At 39.5% G+C, this 23,836-nt stretch overlaps 5 protein-coding genes across 7 annotated transcripts; all 5 read left to right on the top strand.

The window, feature by feature from the left end:
* The first annotated feature begins 1,078 nt into the window (after positions 1 to 1,078).
* On the top strand, positions 1,079 to 9,522 carry LOC108854571 (protein REDUCED CHLOROPLAST COVERAGE 2). The gene is made up of 23 exons (XM_018628170.2): positions 1,079 to 1,429; positions 1,513 to 1,574; positions 1,670 to 1,762; positions 1,983 to 2,055; positions 2,159 to 2,482; positions 2,555 to 2,619; positions 2,700 to 2,831; positions 2,923 to 2,964; positions 3,040 to 3,546; positions 3,627 to 3,784; positions 3,945 to 4,458; positions 4,580 to 4,642; positions 4,722 to 4,823; positions 4,939 to 5,247; positions 5,324 to 5,416; positions 5,537 to 5,638; positions 6,037 to 6,141; positions 6,255 to 6,388; positions 6,472 to 6,655; positions 6,760 to 6,891; positions 6,962 to 7,074; positions 7,223 to 7,301; positions 7,395 to 9,522. The coding sequence occupies exons 1-23, from the start codon at positions 1,360 to 1,362 to the stop codon at positions 9,240 to 9,242; spliced, it is 5,304 nt and encodes a 1,767-aa protein (XP_018483672.2). The 5' UTR covers positions 1,079 to 1,359; the 3' UTR covers positions 9,243 to 9,522.
* A 2,064-nt stretch (positions 9,523 to 11,586) lies between these two features.
* LOC108849528 (cytochrome c oxidase subunit 6b-3) lies at positions 11,587 to 12,700 on the top strand. Its single transcript, XM_018623085.2, has 4 exons — positions 11,587 to 11,744; positions 12,134 to 12,222; positions 12,313 to 12,394; positions 12,477 to 12,700. The coding sequence occupies exons 1-4, from the start codon at positions 11,733 to 11,735 to the stop codon at positions 12,528 to 12,530; spliced, it is 237 nt and encodes a 78-aa protein (XP_018478587.1). The 5' UTR covers positions 11,587 to 11,732; the 3' UTR covers positions 12,531 to 12,700.
* Positions 12,701 to 12,845: 145 nt separating this feature from the next.
* Positions 12,846 to 14,249, top strand: LOC108849527 (tetraspanin-7-like). Its single transcript, XM_018623084.2, has 2 exons — positions 12,846 to 13,447; positions 13,746 to 14,249. The coding sequence occupies exons 1-2, from the start codon at positions 12,941 to 12,943 to the stop codon at positions 14,031 to 14,033; spliced, it is 795 nt and encodes a 264-aa protein (XP_018478586.1). The 5' UTR covers positions 12,846 to 12,940; the 3' UTR covers positions 14,034 to 14,249.
* A 1,044-nt stretch (positions 14,250 to 15,293) lies between these two features.
* On the top strand, positions 15,294 to 16,701 carry LOC108851690 (uncharacterized). Its single transcript, XM_018625154.2, has 5 exons — positions 15,294 to 15,581; positions 15,721 to 15,876; positions 15,970 to 16,065; positions 16,164 to 16,284; positions 16,370 to 16,701. The coding sequence occupies exons 1-5, from the start codon at positions 15,324 to 15,326 to the stop codon at positions 16,534 to 16,536; spliced, it is 798 nt and encodes a 265-aa protein (XP_018480656.1). The 5' UTR covers positions 15,294 to 15,323; the 3' UTR covers positions 16,537 to 16,701.
* Positions 16,702 to 16,830: 129 nt separating this feature from the next.
* Positions 16,831 to 23,768, top strand: LOC108855804 (retrovirus-related Pol polyprotein from transposon RE1). 3 transcript variants are annotated; one of them, XM_056996453.1, is made up of 4 exons: positions 16,831 to 17,368; positions 19,294 to 22,856; positions 22,945 to 23,017; positions 23,233 to 23,299. In XM_056996453.1, exon 2 carries the CDS (start codon positions 19,801 to 19,803, stop codon positions 22,252 to 22,254), a length of 2,454 nt encoding a protein of 817 aa, XP_056852433.1. In that variant the 5' UTR covers positions 16,831 to 17,368; positions 19,294 to 19,800; the 3' UTR covers positions 22,255 to 22,856; positions 22,945 to 23,017; positions 23,233 to 23,299. The 3 variants fall into 3 exon arrangements, with proteins under 3 accessions (XP_056852433.1, XP_056852432.1, XP_018485216.1); XM_056996452.1 differs by having other exon boundaries at positions 19,294 to 22,797; positions 23,233 to 23,298; XM_018629714.2 differs by lacking the exon at positions 19,294 to 22,856 and adding an exon at positions 23,546 to 23,768 and having other exon boundaries at positions 17,180 to 17,368; positions 23,233 to 23,457.
* The last annotated feature ends 68 nt before the right edge of the window (positions 23,769 to 23,836 follow it).

Raw genomic sequence — 23,836 nt, 5'->3', positions numbered from 1 at the left:
CAAATGTCTCTTTTTATAATGATGATAATAAGTCTTCATAGGTTGGTTTATATAGAATAAGAAAATAGGTGCTTCATGATAGTGGCTTTTGTGGGGGAGCCTAAGAAATATTGACCAATGTAGATACAAAAAAGGTCAAAAGTTAAACAGAAAGGCCATTCCACGCACGAAACTTATATATTCGACAAGTCATGTTTGAACTTTGAAACTTGACGGTGGAAGAAAAAGCCTAAGTTTCTTCAAGTGTCGTTAAGTTTTGTATGACTCGCATGATTTATTAGAGCCCAATGCTTCACATTTTAATAGAACATCTAAAATGCTCTGCCCAAACTGCCAAGCCCAAATCTACTAAGTTTTCTTTGGGTCTGGCATAGCTATTATTTAATCTTATGGTTAATGAAAATTGGATTAACAACTAAGAACATCATTAACGCCCGTAGCTAAAAAGGGGTGCTTAGTTTTTTTATTATTTTTGTAAGATTAAAAAAAAATAGGATCAGTTGCGGGCTGCTACGTGTCGGTGGAACCCGCAAACAGTGTAAGCGCATATGTTTAAATAAACAACAAAATCGCTGGTTGTTCAATTTTTATGGAGCCCACCGTGAGATCCACTGACTATTATATTGTTTTTTCATAAGCATTCTTCCACAAGCTACTAGCGTTATTGATGCTCTAAGAAGGACAATGACTCAAGCAAAATTCATACAAGATTAATGAATTTTGTTTATTTTGATATTTTAAAAAATTCAAAATTTAATGATTAATAATTTTGTGGCTTAAAAAGGCCCATACAAAACCAAAGCTTACTTTTACATGAGGAACCATACTAATTTTGAGCCAGCCCACTCTCTAGTTTATTCAAGAATAAAACAAAAAAAGATTGATTGATCAAATATGGGAAGTAATGAGTGAAATCCCAGCTAGATGATGAAAACACTAATATCATTGGTTTAAAAAAAATAAAAAGAGAGAGATAGAGAAGAAAAAGATGAAGTTGGTGATTAGGTGTTAAAGAAGCAAACAAAAGAAACGAGAGGCCTCAATTTTACTTAGCCTCGAAACACTCTTAGAGAACAAGAGCTCTCTCGCACCTTATCCTATCCTTTCTTTCTCTCTCTCTCCAAATCTCTATTTTCTCAATCACTACTTTTACTTCCTTCCTCATTGTCACTACCACCACAAAGTCATTCTTATAAAACACACACCCACACACCTTCTCTCTTCTTCTTCCTTCTTTTCATCACTATTCATTCATATACACACTTCCTCTAGAAAAGTCCTTGGTATATGCAACTCGATAGATATCAAATTCATTTTGGGTTTTGTAACCCAACGTTTTGAGTATTGTGTCCATTGGTAATGGCTCCTAAAGCTGGGAAAACAAAGCCCCACAAGAGTAAAGGAGATAAGAAGAAGAAGGAAGAGAAAGGTTCTCATTGCTATTCAAATCAATATTTGCTTTCTTTTACTCTATATAACAGAATAAATAAAAATTGTGTGGTGGTTGTGCAGTGTTGCCTATTGTCATAGAGATAAGTGTTGAAACACCAGATGAATCCCAAGTGACTCTCAAGGTTTTGAGCCTTACACTAACATTTTGGTATAAGATAATGTTTTTAAACAACCAGTGAATACAATTCTCACAAGTTGGTGATGTTATTGGTGAAAGGGAATCTCTACGGACAGAATCTTAGATGTGAGGAAGCTCTTGGCGGTCCATGTTCAGACATGCCACTTCACCAACTTCTCCCTCTCTCACCAGGTTTCCTCTTCATGCATTTATGCTATTCGATGATGATTTTGGGTTAATGGCGTTACATATCTTTTCGCATTTGCAAAAGTTTTGATTAAAAAAAAACATTTTCTTTCAATATTTGCTAATGGGCCCAGTAAGGTGTTGCGAAGGCCCAAACAGCGACGTTTATAGCTCTATTTTCTGACATTTGCCGCCTAAAAAAAAAGAAGTAATCCTTGTGGTGCAGGTGCGTGGCACTAGGCTCAAGGATTCCGTTGACATCGTATCGCTCAAGCCCTGCCACCTCACCATCGTCGAAGGTTTACATTCCTGATCTAACGGCTTATATTTATCCACACTAGTTTACTTCCGTAGGGTTAGCCACAGAAGATTAATAATAAAAACATTTTTTTGAAATCGCAGAGGACTATACGGAGGAGCAAGCCACCGCGCACATACGGCGGCTCCTCGACATCGTCGCTTGCACCACCGCATTCGGTTCGTCGAAACCTCCCGTACCTCGCACGTCTCCAAAGGAATCCGGAAACAAGGATGCCGGCGATTCGGATTCCGTTCTCAGCCCTAAGCTCAAGGAACCAGAGAAGAAACTCGTCGTCGCCGGGGGATGTGAGGCTTCTCAGGCTGTGGAAGGCGGAGACAAAGGTGAAATCAACATGTGCCCACCGACTCGTCTCGGGCAGTTTTACGAATTCTTCTCCTTCTCACACCTCACTCCTCCGATCCAATGTGAGTTTCCTTCTCGCTACTTCTTCGTTACCTTATCTCGCGTACTGATTCTCGTTTTTTGAAATCTTATAGATATCAGAAAGTCTGTTCGTCCATCAGCTGAAGACAAAGGATTAGACGATCTCTTTCAACTCGATGTAGGGACTCTTCTCACTTGGTACACTTAAAGCTTTTATGAGAGAAACTTAAAAGACTGATTTGGTATACCATTTTGCAGGTTAAAGTTTCAAGTGGGAAGCCGATAACGGTTGTTGCGTCAAGAACAGGTTTTTACCCAGCTGGGAAGCAGCAGCTTCTGTGCCATTCTTTAGTTGAGCTGCTTCAACAGATAAGCAGGCCTTTTGATGCTGTAAGTTTTAATTGATGATAGAGGTTTCACCCTTTCTCTTCTTTTCATTTCTGTTTTCCGATCTTTGGTTTTATTGTGATTGTGTCTGCAGGCGTATGACGCTCTTATGAAAGCTTTTATTGAGCATAATAAAGTACGAAAAGCTTCTTCTGTATGCTATGTTGATTAGGAGGCTTCATAGTATAATAATTTGTTGTTCTTTTTTCAGTTTGGGAACCTTCCTTATGGTTTCCGGGCAAACACTTGGGTAGTTCCTCCGGTTGTTGCAGATAGCCCATCTACTTTCCCGTCACTTCCAGTGGAGGATGCGACATGGGGAGGAGATGGCGGTGGGGTTGGCCGGTCTGGTAAGCATGACAGAAGAAAGTGGGCCAAGGAGTTTGCGATTTTGGCATCGATGCCTTGTAAAACATCTGAAGAGAGACAGGTTCGAGATAGGAAGGCCTTTCTACTCCACAGTCTATTCGTCGACGTTTCGGTTTTCAAAGCAGTGGAGATAATAAAGAACGTGGTAGAGAGTAGTAATCAACTCTTGGCTTTACATGAACAAAGAGTAGGTGATCTGATCATCAGTGTGGCTAGAGATGATCCTGATGCCAGTGCCAAGCTTGACCGAAAGAGTGATGGGACTCGGGTTCTAGAGATCTCTCAGGAGGAACTTACTCAAAGAAATTTGCTTAAAGGGATCACCGCTGATGAGAGTGCGACTGTTCATGTAAATTCGTTATAGCTTGTGGTAAATTTCTTAGCTTGCTCTTGTTGGATTTGTTACTGAGATTTAATTCAATCATATAGGATACGTCGACCTTGGGTGTGGTGGTTGTCAGACATTGTGGTTTCACAGCTATTGTGAAGGTTGCTGCTGAATTTAACTTGGATGGGGGCAGTCTCCCACAGGATATAGACATTGAAGACCAATCAGATGGAGGTGCAAATGCACTGAATGTGAATAGGTAAAAGTCGTCTTGTACACAACCATGAGTAATTAGTAAGACTAACGGATATTTGCATTGCTTAACATATCTCTCTTGGCATGATTCACATTTTGGCATACTACATGTGAATTTGGAAATATATGGTATTTAGCAATTATTTTGTGAATATTCATTTCAGCTTGAGAACTCTGTTACACAAGTCGTCAACTCCTTCAAGCATAGCTCAGAGATCACCAAATGCAGACTCAGAACAATTACGTGTGGCTAAGTCTCTTGTTAGGAAAGTATTTGAGGACAGTCTGCAGAAATTGGAGGCTGAACCCTCAAGAAATACCAAACCTATAAGGTGGGAATTAGGAGCTTGTTGGGTGCAACATCTGCAAAATCAAGCTTCAACTAAAACTGAGACTAAGAACCCTGAAGATGCCAAGCCTGAACCACCTGTTAAGGGTCTTGGAAAGCAAGGTGGACTGCTAAAGGAGATTAAAAGGAAGATTGATGTGAAAGCTAACAAGTCTGAACAGGGCAAGGATTCCCCTGCTAATACGGTTGACAATGACAATAAATCAGAAACTGAGGATCAGAAGGAAGTCGAGAAACAAAATGAGGAGATGGAAAAGATGTGGAAGGAATTGGTGACAGAAGCTGCATATCAGCGTCTTAAAGAATCAGAAACTGGTTTTCATCTCAAGGTTTGTTTGTTTCCCCAGCTGATAACATTATTATATAGTAGTAAGAGACGACTTCTACTTACCTAGTTTGCTTTTATGAATCTTACCTTGTGTACTCTCTCTACATGGACTTGCCCTGCAGTCACCAAGAGAGCTGATTGATATGTCCCGCAAATACTACACTGACACCGCTCTTACAAAACTGGTCAGTTCCTTAGACTTTTATTTCCCTCTTAGAGTAATAATCCTCAGCTCCTCATAAACTTCGACTTGAGACATTGCAGGTGGCAGACTTTGGATCTCTTGAACTCTCACCCGTCGATGGGAGAACTCTGACTGACTTTATGCACACCAGAGGCTTGCAGATGCATTCCTTGGGGAGAGTGGTAACCATTTCAATTCATAGTTTTTGGTACCTTTGCTTCAGACCGGACAAATATGCTTAGGAAAGCAAAGTGGCTCGTTTCTTTTAGTAATCGATCTTTTCTTCTTTCATCTTAGGTCGAGCTGGCTGACAAGCTTCCTCATGTGCAATCCCTCTGTGTTCATGAAATGATTACTCGGGCATACAAGCATATACTGCAGGCTGTTGTAGCTGCTGTTGAAAACACTGCTGATCTAGCCATCTCAATAGCAACATGCTTAAATGTCCTGCTGGGAACACCGTCTGACACTGAGAGCGAATATGACGAAAAGATAAAGTGGACCTGGGTAGAAACGTTCATTTCCAAGAGGTATGGGTGGGACTGGAAGCATGAAGGTTACCGGGAATTGAGGAAATTCTCTATTCTTAGGGGACTGTCACACAAGGTTTGCGACTGTCAATCTGTTTTTTTCTTTCAATTGCGACAGTCTAACCGTAGATTCTCATATGTTGCTTCACCAGGTTGGACTGGAGCTTGTTCCTAAAGACTACGAGATGGACACATCATGTCCATTCAAGAAGTTGGATATTATCAGTATGGTTCCTGTATACAAGGTACCATTGTGTAACTATCTTACTCCAGTAATAGGCATAGTAGGAAAGTGAATTTCTTAAGTGACTAATAGGAAAGTGAATTTCTTAAGTGACTAAAGATCACTGTTTTGTTGTGTGCAGCACGTTGCATGTTCATCCGCTGATGGACGCACTTTGTTGGAATCATCCAAAACTTCCTTGGATAAAGGCAAACTAGAAGATGCTGTCAGTTATGGCACCAAGGTATTACTGATCTCTTTCCCTTTCCTCTTTTTATATACTAACCATGGAAAGAAGCTCTTGACTAGTCTGAATACACTGATTCCTTCTTTGCCTGCTCCTCCCCCTGCCCACTTTCAGTGCGAACAAACTGAAAGCAATTGATCAAGGTTTTTATGTTCCAAGTGTCCCATCTTTTATCCTTATCAACCAATTTGTTTTTAGAAGTAGCATAGACATACTGAGTAGGCATTCTTAGCCCCATGTAAATATGAATTAATGAGTTCTGTTTTAACGGGCAAGGATTGATTATGCACTGAAAGAATCAACCCTTCAATTTGTCTCTGACACTTTTTTCATTGAATGTATTTATTTTACTTCAAACGGTTTAAGTGAGTTGATATTCTGGTTTGACTCAATAGGCATTGACGAAGCTTGTAGCAGTGTGCGGCCCATATCATAGAATGACCGCCGGAGCATATAGTCTACTTGCTGTTGTGCTGTACCATACTGGGGACTTTAACCAGGTATTCACTTTAATAAAAATTCAGGACTGTCTCCAAGGCATTGCTCAATTCGCCTACATCCTATGCAAAAGAATGTCTCTACTTTATGCAACTAACCAGTTTTGATTTTTCAGGCTACCATTTATCAGCAGAAAGCACTAGACATAAATGAAAGGGAACTTGGACTTGATCACCCAGACACAATGAAAAGCTACGGAGACCTGGCTGTCTTCTATTATCGTCTCCAGCACACAGAGTTAGCTTTAAAGTATGCTCTCTGCGTTTCCCAAAGGCAAAGCCTAAAAATTAATTGTTTCGAGCTGCTAACATAACATGTTATTGTTGTTGTAGGTATGTCAACCGTGCATTGTACCTTCTGCATCTAACATGCGGACCGTCACATCCAAATACTGCTGCCACTTATATTAATGTAGCGATGATGGAAGAAGGTTTGGGGAATGTCCATGTGGCTTTAAGATACCTTCATGAAGCGCTGAAATGTAACCAGAGACTACTCGGAGCTGATCATATCCAGGTTGGTTTTGCTAAGCAAGGACTTGAGCTTTAATAGTAAATTTTACAATGGAAGCTAAACAATGCATTTAAAAAATGAATTATTTCTATTGTTTTTTTTTTCAGACTGCTGCAAGTTACCATGCCATTGCTATTGCTCTTTCTCTAATGGAAGCGTACTCTTTAAGCGTCCAACATGAGCAGACCACTCTACAGATTCTACAGGCAAAACTAGGCCCTGAGGATCTTCGGACACAGGTGCGTAATTAGCTACGATTTACATGGAGTTTCACTTTAAAAGCTTTCTTACGCTCCAGAACTATTTTAGGATGCGGCTGCGTGGCTTGAGTATTTTGAATCTAAAGCTCTGGAACAGCAAGAAGCTGCACGAAATGGTACTCCCAAGCCAGACGCCTCTATATCCAGCAAAGGGCATCTCAGGTATTGAAACGTTTTGTTTCTTATATATTCTTAGCGCCGTTTACATAATGTACATAGGGACCAAAAAAGATAGAAATAGTACAAAGTTATATCTTGTGTAAACTCTTGTCTACAATATGTGACCCATATGCTTTCTTTGCAATAACAGTGTATCAGACCTGCTGGATTATATAACCCCGGACACTGATCTTAAAGCAAGGGACGCCCAAAGGAAAGCTCGCCTAAAGGTATTTCTGTCTGCTGATCTAATCCATGTTTTAATGCGCTGCTCTCGTTAATCAAAGTTGTGACAGATATTTTGATTGAAAATGTTTATTCAGGTCAAGGGAAGACCAGGACAAAGTCCTGGACCTGTGTCTGAAGATAATCAGAAAGATGATGAAATTCTGAGTCCAACTCATATCAATGGGGAGAGTTCAAGTGACAAAGAGAACAAAACAGAAGCAAAACCTGAAGAAACAAAGGTTGAGAAACCTCAAGATCAGGTATCTCAGGTTAAGCTAGAGTCCACGGCTCAAGGGGATGATGACTCTGACGAAGGATGGCAAGAAGCTGTCCCAAAAAATCGTCATCCTTCTGGGCGTAGAACCCGTCCCAGCCTGGCAAAGCTGAACACAAACTTCATGAACGTGACCCAGCAGACAACAAAAAGCAGAGGAAAACCCACCAACTTCGCATCTCCCAGGACTAATTCAAATGAGCTTACAATTTCTGCTGCTGGTTCTACTTCCCAGCACGCGAAGAAGCTTTTGAAGAGCTCAAGTTTGAACAGAAAGCCAAACAGTACCAATATAGTGGGAGAAAAGCTGGTTAACAATAAATCAGCACTGGCGAGCTCACCTTGCACCGAACAGAGCAGCAAGCCAACTCTGTTGGTGAGTCCTGTGACTCCCCAAGCTGGAAAACTGTTTTCCTATAAGGAAGTCGCACTGGCACCCCCTGGAACAATTGTGAAAATAGTTGCGGAGCAGTTGTCAGAAGAAACGCCTGCTCCAGAGACTTTGGATGCAGCAAAAGCCGTAGTAGATGATACTAAAAAAGATAAGGCTGAGGATGTTGAGAGTGAGAAGAAACATGTGGCTACAGAAACAGAAGCCAAAAATTCTGATAGCAATGAACAAGGAGGGGCGGCTGTTGGTGGATCGGAGTTGATGAGTTCACCACAGGATATCAAGGCTGAAAAGACAGCAGTAGAAGGATCTCCAACAGAAACAGCTGTTTCAGATGCAAGCCAAGGAAAATCTGAAAGTGTACAAACGGCTGAGGACTCGAATGGAGTGAAGCAACATAAAGATGTCTCTGGTGCTGAACTGAAAGCAGTAGATGCTGAAAGACATGATTTGCCTAATGGAGACTCAAGCCCAAAGGCATCAATAGTCGCAGATGGAGAAAAGCAAGAAGCATGCGAGGCACAACAAAAGGAGATGAGCAAGAAGCTCTCTGCTTCTGCACCACCCTATACCCCAACGACCATTCCAATTTTTGGGTCGATAGGATTCAACGACCATGTGGGAATCCTTCCCTCACCATTGAACATACCGCCAATGCTTCCTGTAAACCATGTCCGGAGGCCAACTCCTCATCAGTCTGTAACAGCTCGAGTTCCCTATGGGCCAAGGCTCTCAGGTGGTGGTTACAACCGATCTGGAAACAGGGTTCCTCGCAACAAACCAAGCTTCCCCAGTATCGCTGAGTCCAATGGAGAGGCTAATCAGTTCATTGGCCCAAGAATAATGAACCCTCATGCGGCTGAGTTCATACCGAGTCAACCATGGGCTTCTAATGGTTATCCAGTGTCACCAAACGGATATTTGGCATCACCAAATAGGACGGAAATAACACCAAATGGTTACCCGTTGTCACCAGTAGCAGAAGGTGCATATCCGTGTAACATACCCGTACAGCCTCAGAATGGGCATACTACAGCTGCACCAGTGGCTACTGAAACAGCTGAGGAGAAGAGTGGAGGTGAAGAAGAGAGCAACAAGGAGAAGATAGCTGGAGAGGATGAAGAAGTCATTGCGCAAGAAGCTATAGAAACACCTGGAAATGGACACTCCACAGTAGGTGAAGAGAAAACCACAGCACAAGAGGTATCCGAAGAGAAAGGACAAGGAGGCAAGTGTTGGGGAGATTACAGTGACAGTGAAATTGAAGTCACAAATTGAACAAGCAATTTTTCTGTCATTGAAGTTTTAACATTGAGGCTAAAAGTAATGGAGTGAAACTTGGCTCCATGGATGAGGTTGAGTTACATCAAGCTTTAACGAGGAAAAACATTTCTACATTTGAATATTTTGAGGTTGATTGTTTACAGCTTTCGAAGACAATCAAGTTCTTAGAGAAATAGATTCTCTATAATCTATGGAAATTGTTTCTTTTTAAATAAATGTCTTTTCTAAAAAAACCAAAACCCAAGTTTCTATAGTTTTTTTTTGACCTTTTCTATTTTTCTTATTCTATTTTTTTTTGCTATATTTATGCATTAATACATGAAAATAAATAAAAAAATGCTAACTATTATAAACAAATCAGGTTTAGTAAAAAGCAAGCGTTTAACACATAATACAAAAATATTTATGTTTAGAACATTACTAAAATACATGTTTTTCAACAATATATTGGTATTATTTATTGAAAATTAGTGATAAATTTTTTCAGTAATTTTATATTTTTTTCTAGATTTTTTTTATAAGTTATACTTTTTAAATAATAGAAAAATAAATTAAATCAGTAATCAAATTTTAGAAATATAAAAGAAATCTAAATTAAAAAAAACGAAATTCAGAATTCAAAAACCAAAATTTAAGAGTCAAAATCTAAAAACCAAAAACTGAAATTTAAAAATTATATATACAATCATTACATTTGTGTTGCAGCTTAGAACAAGACTCGTTCCTCATGTTTTAACAGCTTTATTCTTTAACAACTTTACTCTTGCTGAATAAAATCATTTGTTCTTTTTTTATTATAAGGTGGGATATTCAATTTAGAAGTTCTAACTGAAATTGAAAGAACTAATTTTTCTAATTGAAAGAATTGAAGTTTTCGTAATTGAAAATAATTTAATGAAAAATTTATTATAAAATGTAAGGAACTAATTTTAAAAATTAAAGTAGGATGAAGAGAATTCTTTATATCATTTGATTATTAGATATATACATCAAAGTTACTGATATAACCTATTTAAAAATATAATGTTTTTTATCAATTTAAAAATATGTAGTCGTTTTGACAAAATGACAAAATATACCATTTGTTGCAATATTACAATGGAGGAACAAACTTTTTACATTCCGATATAATATCATTGCTACATCTTTATAAAGTGATTTTTTTATCATTTTTTGTTTATGAAGTTTTTAGTCCAGTCTTTAAAATGATTTTATCTATTTATATGGTATGGAAATGATTATGGTGCATTATTTTAATAAGTAAACTTCTTGGTCCTTTGTGCATTTTTATAATTAAATTTTTGAATCAATTTCTTAATCTCATACTATAATCTCATAGAATTTGTTTAAATATTTGTAAAGATCTGATCAATGTGAAATATAAATACATGTTCGGTTTTTAAATATTAATAAGAAGTGGTTATTCATCTGACTTTGATACGCTTCCTCGAATGATTATCCACAACTAAGAGGAGGAAAGCAGAAATATTTGTGAGTGTTTTGGTTCCATCTGAAAGCAGCTTTGTAACCATAAAACAATAAATCTACTTACTACTGATGATCTCAAGAAATTTTTTTTATCATTTTTTGTTTATGAAGTTTTTAATCAAGTCTTTAAAATGATTTTATCTATTTATATGGTATGAAAAATGATTATGGTGTATTATTTTTATAAGTAAACTTTTTGGTCCTTCTTTGTGCATTATTATAGATGGAACCAAAAGTAAATATTGAAGAAACAAACGTTTCTTATCAAATTTAGAAAAAAAAAATATTCTTGATTAGTTCATCAGTATATTAGGAATATAGGGGAATGTGATGAGGTCCATATATTCTTAATTTGACAAATAAATCGACTTAGTTGGTATCAATTTCAAGGAACAACAAAATTCATCATCGTTTTTTTCTAAAATGTAATTACCATTGAAGCCTAAATGAATTGATCTCTGACAAGTTTAATAGTATTCCTTTAAATTTAAAATGAAATAATTAGATAAATGTATTTAAAAAATTCAAATCATTCAAAATATATTTTTTTATGTGTTCAATTCAGTTCTTTCAAAAACCAATTAAATTGTTGAATCAACTTCTTAATCTCATACTATAATCTCATAGAATTCGTTTAAATATTTGTATAGATCTGATCAGTGTGAAATATAAATACAAGTTTGGTTTTTTTTTTAAGGTTATGGTTCAGTTTAATTTCAATTTCAGATTCAAACTACCCAAAATGAAATCCGCCAAACTAAACCGACTTTAAACCACTGAATCGTTAAAACTTGAACCAACAAAAGATATAGTTTCAGGCCCATAATGACAATGAAGCCCAACACTGAGCGGTCTCATTGGCTTTTCTTAGTCGTCGTCACAGAAAAGAACGTTGGCGATCTGCAAAACTTCATTTTCAATAGACTGCGTATCCACCTTCTCCTTCTCCCTCTCCTACCCAACCAAACCTTCTCATCGTTCGTCTTCGAATCAGCCATGGAGGATGAGGTAATCGTTCTTATTTTCTTACTTATTGAATATAAATACGACATCAGCTCTGTTTTCCGCCGGAGATTGTAAATGAGAACTTGGAAGAAAAAAAATCGAAACTTTGGTTCTGAAAATTCGACCTCGGTTTAAGATCTGATGCTTTATATTAGATTCGACATGGTTTAGATTCTTTGTATGTAAGCTACTTTGGTTTTGTTATTATGTATGGTAGAGTTAGATTAGGAATCGAAAGGCAAAAGAGAGATGAAAGCTTTGAATCTTATAGACGTTTTTTGTATCTCTGTTTTTATCGTTGGTTACTTTTCTCAATCGTTTTCATCTTTGTCAGTCACTAGGAAAGTGTATCTCTCGGAGTCTTACTTGTTTTGTTATTTCAACTGTGTCAGATTGAACTGAAAACTGCTCCTGCCGATTTCCGGTTCCCTACAACGAACCAGACAAGGCATTGCTTCACCCGTTACATTGAGTTCCACAGGTTCTAGTTTCAACATGTACCTTGATTGAGTTACTTCCAGTTTCTCTTCAATCTATTTTAACTTTTAGATAAACAAAACCATCTTTGTAGGTGCACAACTGCAAAGGGTGAGGACTCCAGTGACTGCGAGAGATTCGCCAAATACTACCGCGCTCTCTGCCCTGGAGAATGGGTTTGTTATCTTGATGTTTTTCGCTCTGTTTCTTCATAATCTTCACCAATATTATTGACTATGTGCTAATCTTTTTCCGCAGGTTGACAAGTGGAATGAGCAGAGGGAGACTGGAACTTTCCCTGGTCCTCTCTGATCCGAGCAAGAAGCTCTCTTTTATCATGTTTTGTTTGAGGCCAAAAAGTCGTCTGGATGATCATTTTACTCCAACTCTTTCTTTTTTGTTAATCTTTTTCTTTGTTTGATCAAATAAAATAAACCGCAAGGCATTCGTTTGGATTATAATGATTTGAGCGTGGACCTAAATCTCCCTCCCAATTTAAAATTTCGAGGCAGTTTTGTTATTTCCAACAAATTGAGGGTGTAATATGCAAATAATCTCGCTGTCATTGACAGTTACATCCCAACAGATTTCGTAACGGACAAAACTAACAGTTGCGTAAAGATTTAACTTCGGCGACATAAGTGGCCTTTTTAGTTTCCTCTCCGGACATAAAACTTTAAGCTTCTGCCGTAAAGACCAAACAAAAGCAAAAAAAAACAAAAATGGTCGAGTGTAGCAATAATCTTGTCGGAATCCTCAACTTCTTCACCTTCCTCCTCTCGGTCCCCATCCTCTCCGCCGGGATCTGGCTCGGCAAAAATGCAGCCACCGAGTGTGAGCGTTTCCTCGACAAACCGATCGTCGTTCTCGGAATCTTCCTCATGTTCGTCTCCATCGCCGGTCTCGTCGGCGCTTGCTGCCGTGTCTCTTGCCTCCTGTGGCTCTACCTTTTCGCTATGTTCCTTCTCATACTCCTCGGATTCTGTTTCACCATATTTGCCTTCGTCGTCACCAACCGCGGCGCCGGTGAGGTTTTGTCGGATAGAGGGTATAAGGAGTACCGTGTTGGAGATTACTCCAACTGGTTGCAGAAGCGAGTTAGCAATGTTAAGAATTGGGATCGGATCAGGAGCTGCTTGGTTTACTCAAACGTGTGTTCCACTTTCAGTAGTCGCTACGCTAGCGTCACCGTCAACGAGTTCTACAAGACTAATCTCAATGCCCTTCAGGTCAGATCATTTTTTGCTTTATTCTAAAAAGAGTTTTAGTCTTTTGAAACTCTTTTTGATCAGTTCCCTTTTTCAGATTCTCAGATTAGTCTGAAAATAGCTGCTGTTACATTCTCAAACCTAACAACACTAGTGATGCTTTTATCTATCGACACTGATAGTTTAGGTAGCATTTGGCTTCATCTTGTTATGTAACATGAAACTCAAGTTTTTGTGTTGGGTAGACAAATGTGAGTAGTCTAATTTCATATTAAGTTTACCAAATTTTTTTTTATATACTTTTGGTTCACTTGTGTAGTCTGGTTGCTGTAAGCCGTCCAATGACTGTAACTTCACCTACGTGAGCCCGACTAATTGGACAAAGACTACTGGTCCATACACCAACGAGGACTGTAACGTGTGGGACAACAAACCGGGGACTCTATGCTACAACTGCCAAGCCTGCAAGGCCGGTCTGCTTGATAACCTTAGAAATTCCTGGAAAAGAGTGGCTGAGGTGAACATTGTCTTCCTAGTATTCCTCATCATCGTCTACTCTGTTGGGTGTTGTGCCTTCAGGAACAACAGGAAACGGAGATGGCGTTAGTTCCTCATGTGCTGAGATACAAAAGAAGCCCTCCAAACCAAGACCTAGACTAAAGAAGATATCTAAAGTGCCAATCATCTTTGCTCTTGGATACGTAAATTGTAGGCTTAAGACAACTCGTTGATAGCTTGGTCTTGTGTGTGTGAGAGATAGGTTGCGTTTCTGTGTATTTTCTCTATTAAATATGCAACATATGTTACTAAATGAGTTACAACAGCTCTTGCTTTGTGCTTCGATTTCTAGTCTTTTGTGTGTGTAGTATAGCTTCTTCATCTGTTAATTAGTCGATTTTTTTTCTGTCTACCCAACCGGTACGAAAGTATGTTTTCTTTCTATAGTTTAATGAAATGATATTTGTGAAACAATAAGAGCTGGATGCATGGGAAGACATACAAATCATAGGATAATGACAAAGAGTCTGTCTGACACATGGTACACATCATCTTAACATCCTCATTGTAATCCTTCCATACTTTCTAACTATTACTTTATTTGGGACAATCTATATCTTCGAGTAACATCATCATGCATGAACTAAGCTCTATGCAAAAGTGGATTAAAAAGTCTAGCTCATGGTACACAAAATCACTTGTGTTTGTTTGTTCTTTTTTAGATATTAAATTTTATGTACGGTACTTTTTAATTTGTTAGTGACATGTAATTGGTATTTTGTGGCTGTTCTTTCTTTTGTGATTTATACTTTTGTTCTCCTTCAGAATTATACTCCCTCCGTTTCAAAATACATAATGTTTTAGAGAGTTTTTGATGTTTCAAAATAGTTGATGTTTTGATATTTTTATATTATTCTTAGTTTATAGAAAACTGTACAATAATGTTTAGTATTTATTTGAAAGTATTGGCTGAATTAGTTTTGATTTATATTTTTAATGTTATTTTTTAGGAAAGAGCGTATACCTTAATTATTGTGCATACAACCAAAACATCGAATATATTGAAACAGAGGGAGTATAATGTATATCGGATAAAACTTAGTTAATGAATTTTTGGATTCATCATATACATAGGATAAATAGTTTTAGTTTGATTAATAATATTTTATCGGCCAAACATTTGAATTATTTTATATTTTTTATCATTTATTTCAAATAATATGAAACACCAATTTATATATTCTTTTACAGATTTTTTTGGGTGTATTTAAATATATTCAAAGTTTTAAATTTGATTTTGGTCTTTGATATAAAAAATGAAAAGAGAAAGTATGGGCCCATCGGGCCTAGATATTCAAGCTTAGCAAGAAGCAGAGGACATGGTTAGTCCGCGAAGAAAATGGCGTTTCTCTGTTCATCTCTTCCTTCATACTCCTCTATCCCCATTTTCAGCAAGTCAAACACGCATGGATTCCGGTCGTCCTCTTCCTGTAGACTCCGGTTACGACCGATATCTACCTCGCACGTTCTTGCTCCATCGATCGACAGGTCAACTATCGTCATATCCGAAACAGTGTCGGAGGAGGAGCTTTGGGCAGCAGCTTGCCTCCGCGTGCGGACCTTCAACGAACTCAACCCTTCTTCTTACAATATCCAAGTCAGTTCTTGTCCCTGTTACATCTGTTTGGTATCTCTGTGCTTGGACTGTGGGAGTTGTCATGTTCTTGCAGTGATTGGTTTGAAAGTGTTATGTTCTTTGTGCTGATGTCACGTTTTGCTGTTCAAGTTTCTTTTAGGATCACAGAAGATACTTGGCAGAGCGCGAGTTCGAGGCGCTTAAGGAGAGAGTTTCAGGAAAGAGGGAAGGTTTTACGCGGGTGTCCTGCGTGAATGCTACCCTTCCACTGTCGCAGCTATCAAACTCTTCTGAGGATTTATGCTCTGCGTGTAAGGTCTGTCCATTCATTTGCTCATAATAACTGTAGACTTAAGTATAATAGACTGCATGTAATAAGATTTGTTTTATGCTTGATCTGTTTCTTCAGTTCTCTGATGGGATAGAAGATAGAGTTGTGGTGGGGAGCCTTGATCTTAACCAATGCCGTTGGCTTCCTGATGAAATCGCTGGTACAAAACCAGAGGTACGTATTTCATGTTACCAAATTTTGTATATACCTAAAAAAAACAAAAACCTTCACTGTGAGAGTAGACAAGCTTATAGTCCTTTTTTAATATACAGGGGATTAGTGTGGATTTTGCGAGGGCATACTTGAGCAACGTCTGTGTTGCGAAAGAGCTGCATCGTAATGGAGTTGGATACAAACTCATTGAAAAGTCCAAAGTAGTTGCTAAAGAATGGGGTAAGAATTTTTAATCAAACCCATCATAATAATAATACACTCTAAAAACTGGACATAAAAGAGGAATTGTGATATGGTTGGCCAGGAATAACGGATATGTACGTGCATGTGACGGTGGTCAATGAAGCAGCGAAGAGGTTATACATGAAATGTGGGTTCGTGCAAGAGAGTGCTGAGCCGGCGTGGCAAGCTCGATACCTCAACAGGCCACAACGGCTCCTCCTCTGGCTCCCCCTCCCAACTACCTCTTGATTCATGTCCAAATGTAAATATTTTCATCTTATCAAATGTGTATACATGTTCTTGGCATTGAATTATATAACTCGCAAGTAGAATCACACTTTTATTTCAAGGTTGTAATGTTTTCTTTCTCGTCTTAAAATCAATTCCTTGCACAATATATGATATTTTAACCAACATGTTAGCTTACTAACTTCATTTAACTCGCAAGTAGAATCACACTATTATTTCGAGCTTGTAATTTTTTTTCCTTATCTTAAATTCAATTCCTTGCACATATCTGATGTTTGAACCAACATTTTAGCTTATTAACTTGCATAGAAAAAAAAATCGTTTGTGAAAGCCCCTTAAGATAATGACTGATCAAAGTTTATTAGTACTTCTACACCAAGAACTTGCTGATTTAAATCACAACAATATGGTCTAAATGGATTATTTGCCATTGGTCTTTATATAGCACTAACAATTCTTTTAGAATAAATAATACTAGATTAATGTTAAAAGAAGTATTGGTGTTAGTCCAGTGTCTTCTCTAATCAAGTCACCATTAGAACTTTTGTTAAATAGTGGATAAGATTTTATGTGTATTTTTCTCTTGTTATATTGGTGGTCTAAAACGGCGGCGTGTTAACTGGAGTTTGGTAACTTAATCCTCCAAACGAATATAAAAAACAGAGAAAGGCGCTTGGGAAAATATGAAAGGCTTAGAAATGGTGGTGACGTCTTTCTCTTCAACGCCGCCCATCTTCTTCTCCTCCCTTGGAGCTGCTGATCCTCAAGTTTCTTCTTCCAGTCTCCGTGGACGCTTCACGATTCATTTGACTCCCTCTTCCTCTTCTCTACTGTAAGTTTCTCTCTCCTTGTCGAATTACATTTCTCCGTTTCTCATATGTTGTTTGTGTAAAGTTCTGAACTTTCGGCATGAACCTCGTATCTAGTAGTGCTCTGTCTCGTTATTTTTTCAAATTCGTGTTCTGGGTTTGTGATTTTCCTGTTGCTACGCGCCAATGAAGTCACTGACTTTGAATCCTTTCTCTGTAATTGAATGTTGGATTCATTGTTTTTCTTTTAACCGTCTCTAATGTTTTGTCAAGATGTTGTCTTTGACTGTGAGTAATGCCTCAGATGTTGTCTTTTGTTAGAGGAGGTTCTAGAGTAGAACCGACATTGGGTTAACCGGAGTATATTCGGTATTGTCGATAACTATAAGTTAGTTAGAGATAAGCCTATGGTTGTTGTATAGATAAGGCTAAAGAGATATTCTAGAGATCCTGTTCTCTAAGTATATATGTGTTGTACGTAATCTCTGTGAATGATAAGGATTCTTCAAGTATCTCTGTTGTCTTTCATGGTATCAGAGCCACAAGAAAATTGAGTCGATTTTCGTTGTGAGTTTGACAAAGAGAATAAGAAGATATGAGTAAAGAGATCGTGAGTTCGTCAACTGAAGGGAGGACGTCTCCCTATTACCTTGCGCCTTCGGACAACCCCGGGACCTCCATCTCTCCGGTCGTCTTCTCCGGTGAGAATTATGCAGAGTGGTCGGCGGAGCTTGAGAATGCCTTGCGTGCCAAGCGAAAGATAGGTTTTATCGATGGGAGTCTTAAGCTTCCTAGTGAGACGGAGAAGCCGGTTGAAGCTGAGATGTGGAGGACGGTGAACTCTATGATCGTCGGCTGGATCAGGGCATCCATCTCTCCGGTGATCCGATCAACGGTTCCTTTCACGCCTGACGCCTGCAAGATGTGGATAGAGTTGAGGAAACGTTTTTCCGTCGGGAGTGCTGTGCGGGTACATCAACTCAAAGCTGAGTTGGCTTCATGTCGTCAGGATGGATCGAGTGTTATGGATTACTTTGGGAAGTTGTCACAAAAGTGGGAAGAGCTGTTGAATTGTAAGCCGATCCCGACTTGCACATGTGCAGCATCAGAAGTCTATGCGAAGGAATATGAGGAGGAGAAAGTTCATCAATTCCTTATGGGGTTAGATGAGGCGAGGTTCAGTAATGTTTGTACTAACATTATTGGAATGGAGGTACTTCCAGACCTTAACTCAGTCTACCAGAGAGTTATCCGAGAGGAGAAGAGACTTGGCGCGTCGCGCCTTGAAACAAAGGAGGCTCCGGTTGGTTTTGTAGCTAAAGGAGATGAGTCACTGATGGCAGCTGTTGCAAGAGGAAGGAGCTCAGTGATCTGTGATAACTGTAAAAGGCAAGGACATGAGAAGAAGGAGTGCTGGCAAATCATCGGTTTCCCGGAGTGGTTTACAGAGAGGAATCAAGGTGGTGGAAGAGGTGGTAGAGGTGGCAGAGGACGAGGGAGATCAGGCCCACCACGGGCCAACGCAGTGCAGACTCCGAGTGCTACGCCGTCTGGACCTCAAGGAACGACAGTTCCTCCGCTGAGTGCAGAGCAGTGGGCGTCTCTTACTGCATTCATTGAGCGACAGAAGCCATCTCCGATTCCTGACAAGTTAAACGGTACGGTACAAACAGGTGAAGTAATCATTGACACAGGTGCTTCACATCACATGACTGGGGATCTTCTGTTACTTTCTGATGTTCGGAGTATTATACCCAGTCCAGTGAGTTTTGCCGACGGCAGTCATGTGATGGCTACCAAGAGCGGTAGTCTGCAGTTGTCAATAAACTTGACATTGGTTGATGTTCTTTATGTTCCGAACCTGAATTGTACTCTGTTATCTGTCGCTAAGCTGCTTCGACAGACAGGATGTTTGGCTGTGTTTTCTGATACACTGTGTGTTTTGCAGGACCGTTTTACGAGGACTCTGATTGGAGCCGGTGAAGTCAAAAATGGTGTTTATGTTTATCGGGATGTCACAGTGAGAAGAGGTCACAGAGTCAAGGCGTCGGAAGATCAGGTTGTGTGGCATCGTCGTCTGGGGCATCCTGCTTATGGTGTTTTGAGTTTTTTACCTTTTGTTGCTGGTTTTAAAGATGTTTCAAATAAGTTTGGAGGATGTGATATTTGTTTCCAGTCCAAACAAACAAGAGAAGTGTTTTCAGAAAGTCTTAATAAAAGTTCTTCTTCATTTGAGTTAATACATGTAGACCTTTGGGGTCCTTATCGCAAGCCGTCGTCTTGTGGAGCAGTGTATTTCTTGACCATAGTAGATGACTTTTCCAGGGCTGTTTGGGTTCATCTCTTACTGGAGAAAGGTGAAGTCAAAACAGTTCTTCCGAACTTTATAGCTCTTGCGGCTCGTCAGTTCGGGAAGACAGTCAGGACCGTGAGGAGTGATAACGGGACTGAGTTTATGTGTTTATCGAAGTATTTTGCAGAGGCAGGTATTGTGCATCAGACATCTTGCGTGGGGACGCCTCAGCAAAATGGTCGTGTGGAGAGGAAGCATCGGCATATTTTAAATGTGGCAAGATCGATTTTGTTTCAGGCTGATCTCCCGGTTCGGTTTTGGGGAGAGAGTGTGTTAACGGCGGCCTATCTTATTAACAGGACGCCAACGAAGTTGCTAAAAGGGAAGACGCCGTATGAATGCTTGTTTGGGAATCCTCCATCGTATGGTGATATCAAGACGTTTGGGTGTTTGTGCTTTGCTCATAAGGCAAGAAGGGATAAAGACAAATTCGGTGTACGGAGTGTGAAGTGTGTCTTTGTGGGCTATCCATTTGCTAAGAAGGGTTGGAAACTTTATGATTTGGAGAAGAAGGAGTTCTTTGTGTCAAGGGATGTTGTTTTTGATGAAGAAAAGTTTCCTTTTGCGGAGAAGAAGTTAAAAGATGCACCTATTGTTCTTCCACCTAGCGTTGCGCATTGTGATGAAGAAGAAGTCAGGGAGACTGTGATTATGACGGAAAGGGGGAGAAGTGAGCAACCTGTATCAGGTGATGTCTCAGAAACAGAGACAAGCGAGGTGAGTGTGGAGAAACAGAGCGAGACAGAGGAGCAGTTAAAACAGAGCGAGACAGAGGAACAGTTGGGTCGTGGTCATCGTAAGGCTACTCCGTCGGTGAGATTGCGCGACTATGTTTCGTATAATGCTCAGGCGCCTCCTGAGTCTCCTGATAAACATAACACTATTACCGGTCTCACGTCAGAGGCCTCTGCAGATCGGTCAGGTAAGACACATAGCTTGTATCCTATAACCGATTATGTTTGTGATGATTTCTTCTCAGATCATCATCAAGCTTTCTTGGCTGCGGTTAGTGCTGGTGTGATTCCTCGTAATTATAAAGAAGCTTTTGCAGATGAGAGATGGAACAAGGCAGTGAAAGGAGAAGTAACTGCTCTTGAGTTGAATCGCACATGGGATGTAGTTGATCTACCGAGTGGGAAGAAAGCTATAGGAAGCAAATGGGTGTTCACTATAAAGTACAATGCTGATGGTTCGATAGAAAGATACAAGGCTAGGCTCGTCTGTTGTGGTAATCATCAAGTAGAAGGAGAAGATTATGAAGAAACTTTTGCTCCGGTAGCAAAGATGGATACGGTGCGGACACTACTAGAGGTAGCTGCAGCTAAGAACTGGGAGGTGCACCAGATGGATGTGCATAATGCTTTTCTCCAAGGAGACTTAGAGGAGGAAGTTTACATGAGACTACCACCAGGATTTCACTCAGACGATCCTAATAAAGTTTGTAGGTTGAGGAAGTCTTTGTACGGATTGAAGCAGGCGCCAAGATGTTGGTTTGAGAAGTTGTCGGATGCACTTAAGAGGCTTGGTTTTGAGCAATCATATGAAGACTACTCATTGTTCTTTTTCGTTAAGGGGGAGAAGAGTATACGGGTTCTATGTTATGTAGATGACTTGATCATTGCAGGAAATGATCTTGAGTTGATTGAGAGGTTTAAGAAGCGTTTGAGTGAGACATTTCACATGAAAGATCTTGGGAAGGCTAAGTATTTTCTGGGTATAGAGATAGCAAGAGGACCACTGGGTATGTATCTCTCTCAAAGGAAGTATGCATTAGATATAATCAACGAGGCGGGATTGCTCGGGTGTAAGCCTGCGACAACTCCGATGGAAGTAAATCATCATCTTCTGCGCGATAAGAGCCCATTGTTGACGAATCCAGCAAAGTTTCGGAGAGTGATTGGGCGTTTGGTGTACTTGACAGTGACGAGACCTGACTTGAGTTACTCTGTTCATGTTCTTTCTCAGGTTATGCACGAGCCAAGAGAAGCTCACTGGGATGCAGCTATGAGAGTTATAAGATATCTCAAGGGTTCTCCGGGTCAAGGGATAATGTTGAAAGCAGATAGTGATTTGCGTATACGAGCATATTGTGATTCTGACTGGGCTTCATGCCCACGCACACGGAGGTCACTTTCCGCTTACATGGTATTGTTAGGAGATTCACCGATCGCGTGGAAGACGAAGAAACAGGATACTGTGTCCCATTCTTCCGCTGAAGCAGAGTATAGGGCAATGTCAGATGCCTTGAAGGAGCTTACGTGGTTAAAGAGATTGTTGGCTGATCTTGGTGTACGACATGAGGATCCTATGGACTTGTTTTGTGATAGCAAGTCCGCAATCTATATCGCAGCAAACCCAGTGTTTCACGAGCGTACGAAACATGTGGAGAAGGATTGTCACAGTGTTAGAGATGCGGTGAAAGCCAAGCTTATAGCTACACGGCATGTACGGACGACTGAGCAGTTAGCAGATATATTAACCAAGGCGTTGGGGAGCTCGTCTTTCAGTTACTTGTTATCCAAGTTTGGAGTGTGCGATCTCCACGCTCCAACTTGAGGGGGAGTGTTAGAGGAGGTTCTAGAGTAGAACCGACATTGGGTTAACCGGAGTATATTCGGTATTGTCGATAACTATAAGTTAGTTAGAGATAAGCCTATGGTTGTTGTATAGATAAGGCTAAAGAGATATTCTAGAGATCCTGTTCTCTAAGTATATATGTGTTGTACGTAATCTCTGTGAATGATAAGGATTCTTCAAGTATCTCTGTTGTCTTTCATCTTTCCTATGTTTGGTTAACATTTTTGTTTTCTTTGAAAAGGTTTAATTGGATGTGTTTCACTGTACATAATATCCTTACTTGTGATGTGAACGTTTTTGCTCTTGCGTTTGGGATACGTTTACTTGTTGTTGGTGACCATCTCATTCACATTCTTTGGTGTACTGTTTAACTTAAAGTTTGGCATACCTAATTTGGTCGTTTTTATTCATGACATAAGCATTCCTCTTATTCCGCATTGCTTGTCCTGTGTTTGTTCCCTTGTATTCCATTTCCAGCCTCCTCTCTTGAATTATTTTACGACATTTTGTCTTTTTATGAAGGTAATAACATCATTAGGTTAGAGAGTATCCAAGCTTGGTTTTTAATATTATTTTCCCATGTGAGACAGAGATTATTGATAAGATGTTATCATTGCTTTTGATAGTAACCTCTCTAAATTCATCAATACCTTTGTGTGGTTTTCTCAGAAAGGGACTAAGAAGACACCAAGATGCAACAAGAGCCAGAGGTGGAGCAGTTCGGGTCTTAGCAAATCCAAATGTATGACCTTTCTGACAATTTTACTGTGATATATTAGCTTTTCTATATGCAAAACAAGAACATTTCATTTCCTGGTAAAACTAGGATCAAAATCTCTGTTACATAGTAACCCTTTGTTAGGATGGTAAAGTCTGGGAAATTGTGAATGGTTGTTGTTGTTGAGTCTTCAATAGTGTAGTTTATAAGTTCCTTCTCATTGCCGAGTGTTTGTGTAGGCATCATCTCCTCCTCCAGGAAAAGTAAAGGCGAAAAAGGAGGTGATCATGGTAGACCCTCTTGAGGCCAAGCGATTAGCAGCGAAGCAAATGGAAGTGATCAAAGGCAGAGAGAGGCAACAGAGAAGGCGTGAAATAGAGGCTATTAACGGAGCCTGGGCAATCATAGGACTCACCATAGGCCTTATAATCGAAGCCCAAACTGGGAAGGGTATCTTGGCTCAGGTTTGTTATAATTCTACACTTCCTCAGTCTTGCTGAGAACGAGAAAGACTTTTTTACTAAGACTCTGTGTTGCATTTTATAACTGCAGTTGGTTGGTTATTGGTCTGCGCTTCTGCATCTATTCACTCCATCAACATAGCATCTCCCTGCAGTACACACAATCAAACCTGACCACTTGGTTTACTCTATCTTCTACTGATGTTGTTCATGTAAGTTCTTTTACATTTTATACTCCTCGGCTATGTCTATGTGCAGATCCTAAGAAGAGTACATGAGTTATATACGTAAATGAAGCGAAACAATGTTGCAGATATGTTTGGTCTTATCTTATCTGTGAAGTATAAAAATGATGCTTCTGCTTGGCAAAGAGCATTCAGCA

The sequence above is a fragment of the Raphanus sativus genome, unplaced genomic scaffold, assembly GCF_000801105.2.
Source record: "Raphanus sativus cultivar WK10039 unplaced genomic scaffold, ASM80110v3 Scaffold0229, whole genome shotgun sequence".
In the NCBI taxonomy this organism is placed as follows: Eukaryota; Viridiplantae; Streptophyta; class Magnoliopsida; order Brassicales; family Brassicaceae; genus Raphanus; species Raphanus sativus.
The sequence above is the reverse complement of the archived record's forward strand: the minus strand, read 5'-3'. Positions and strand labels throughout refer to the sequence as shown.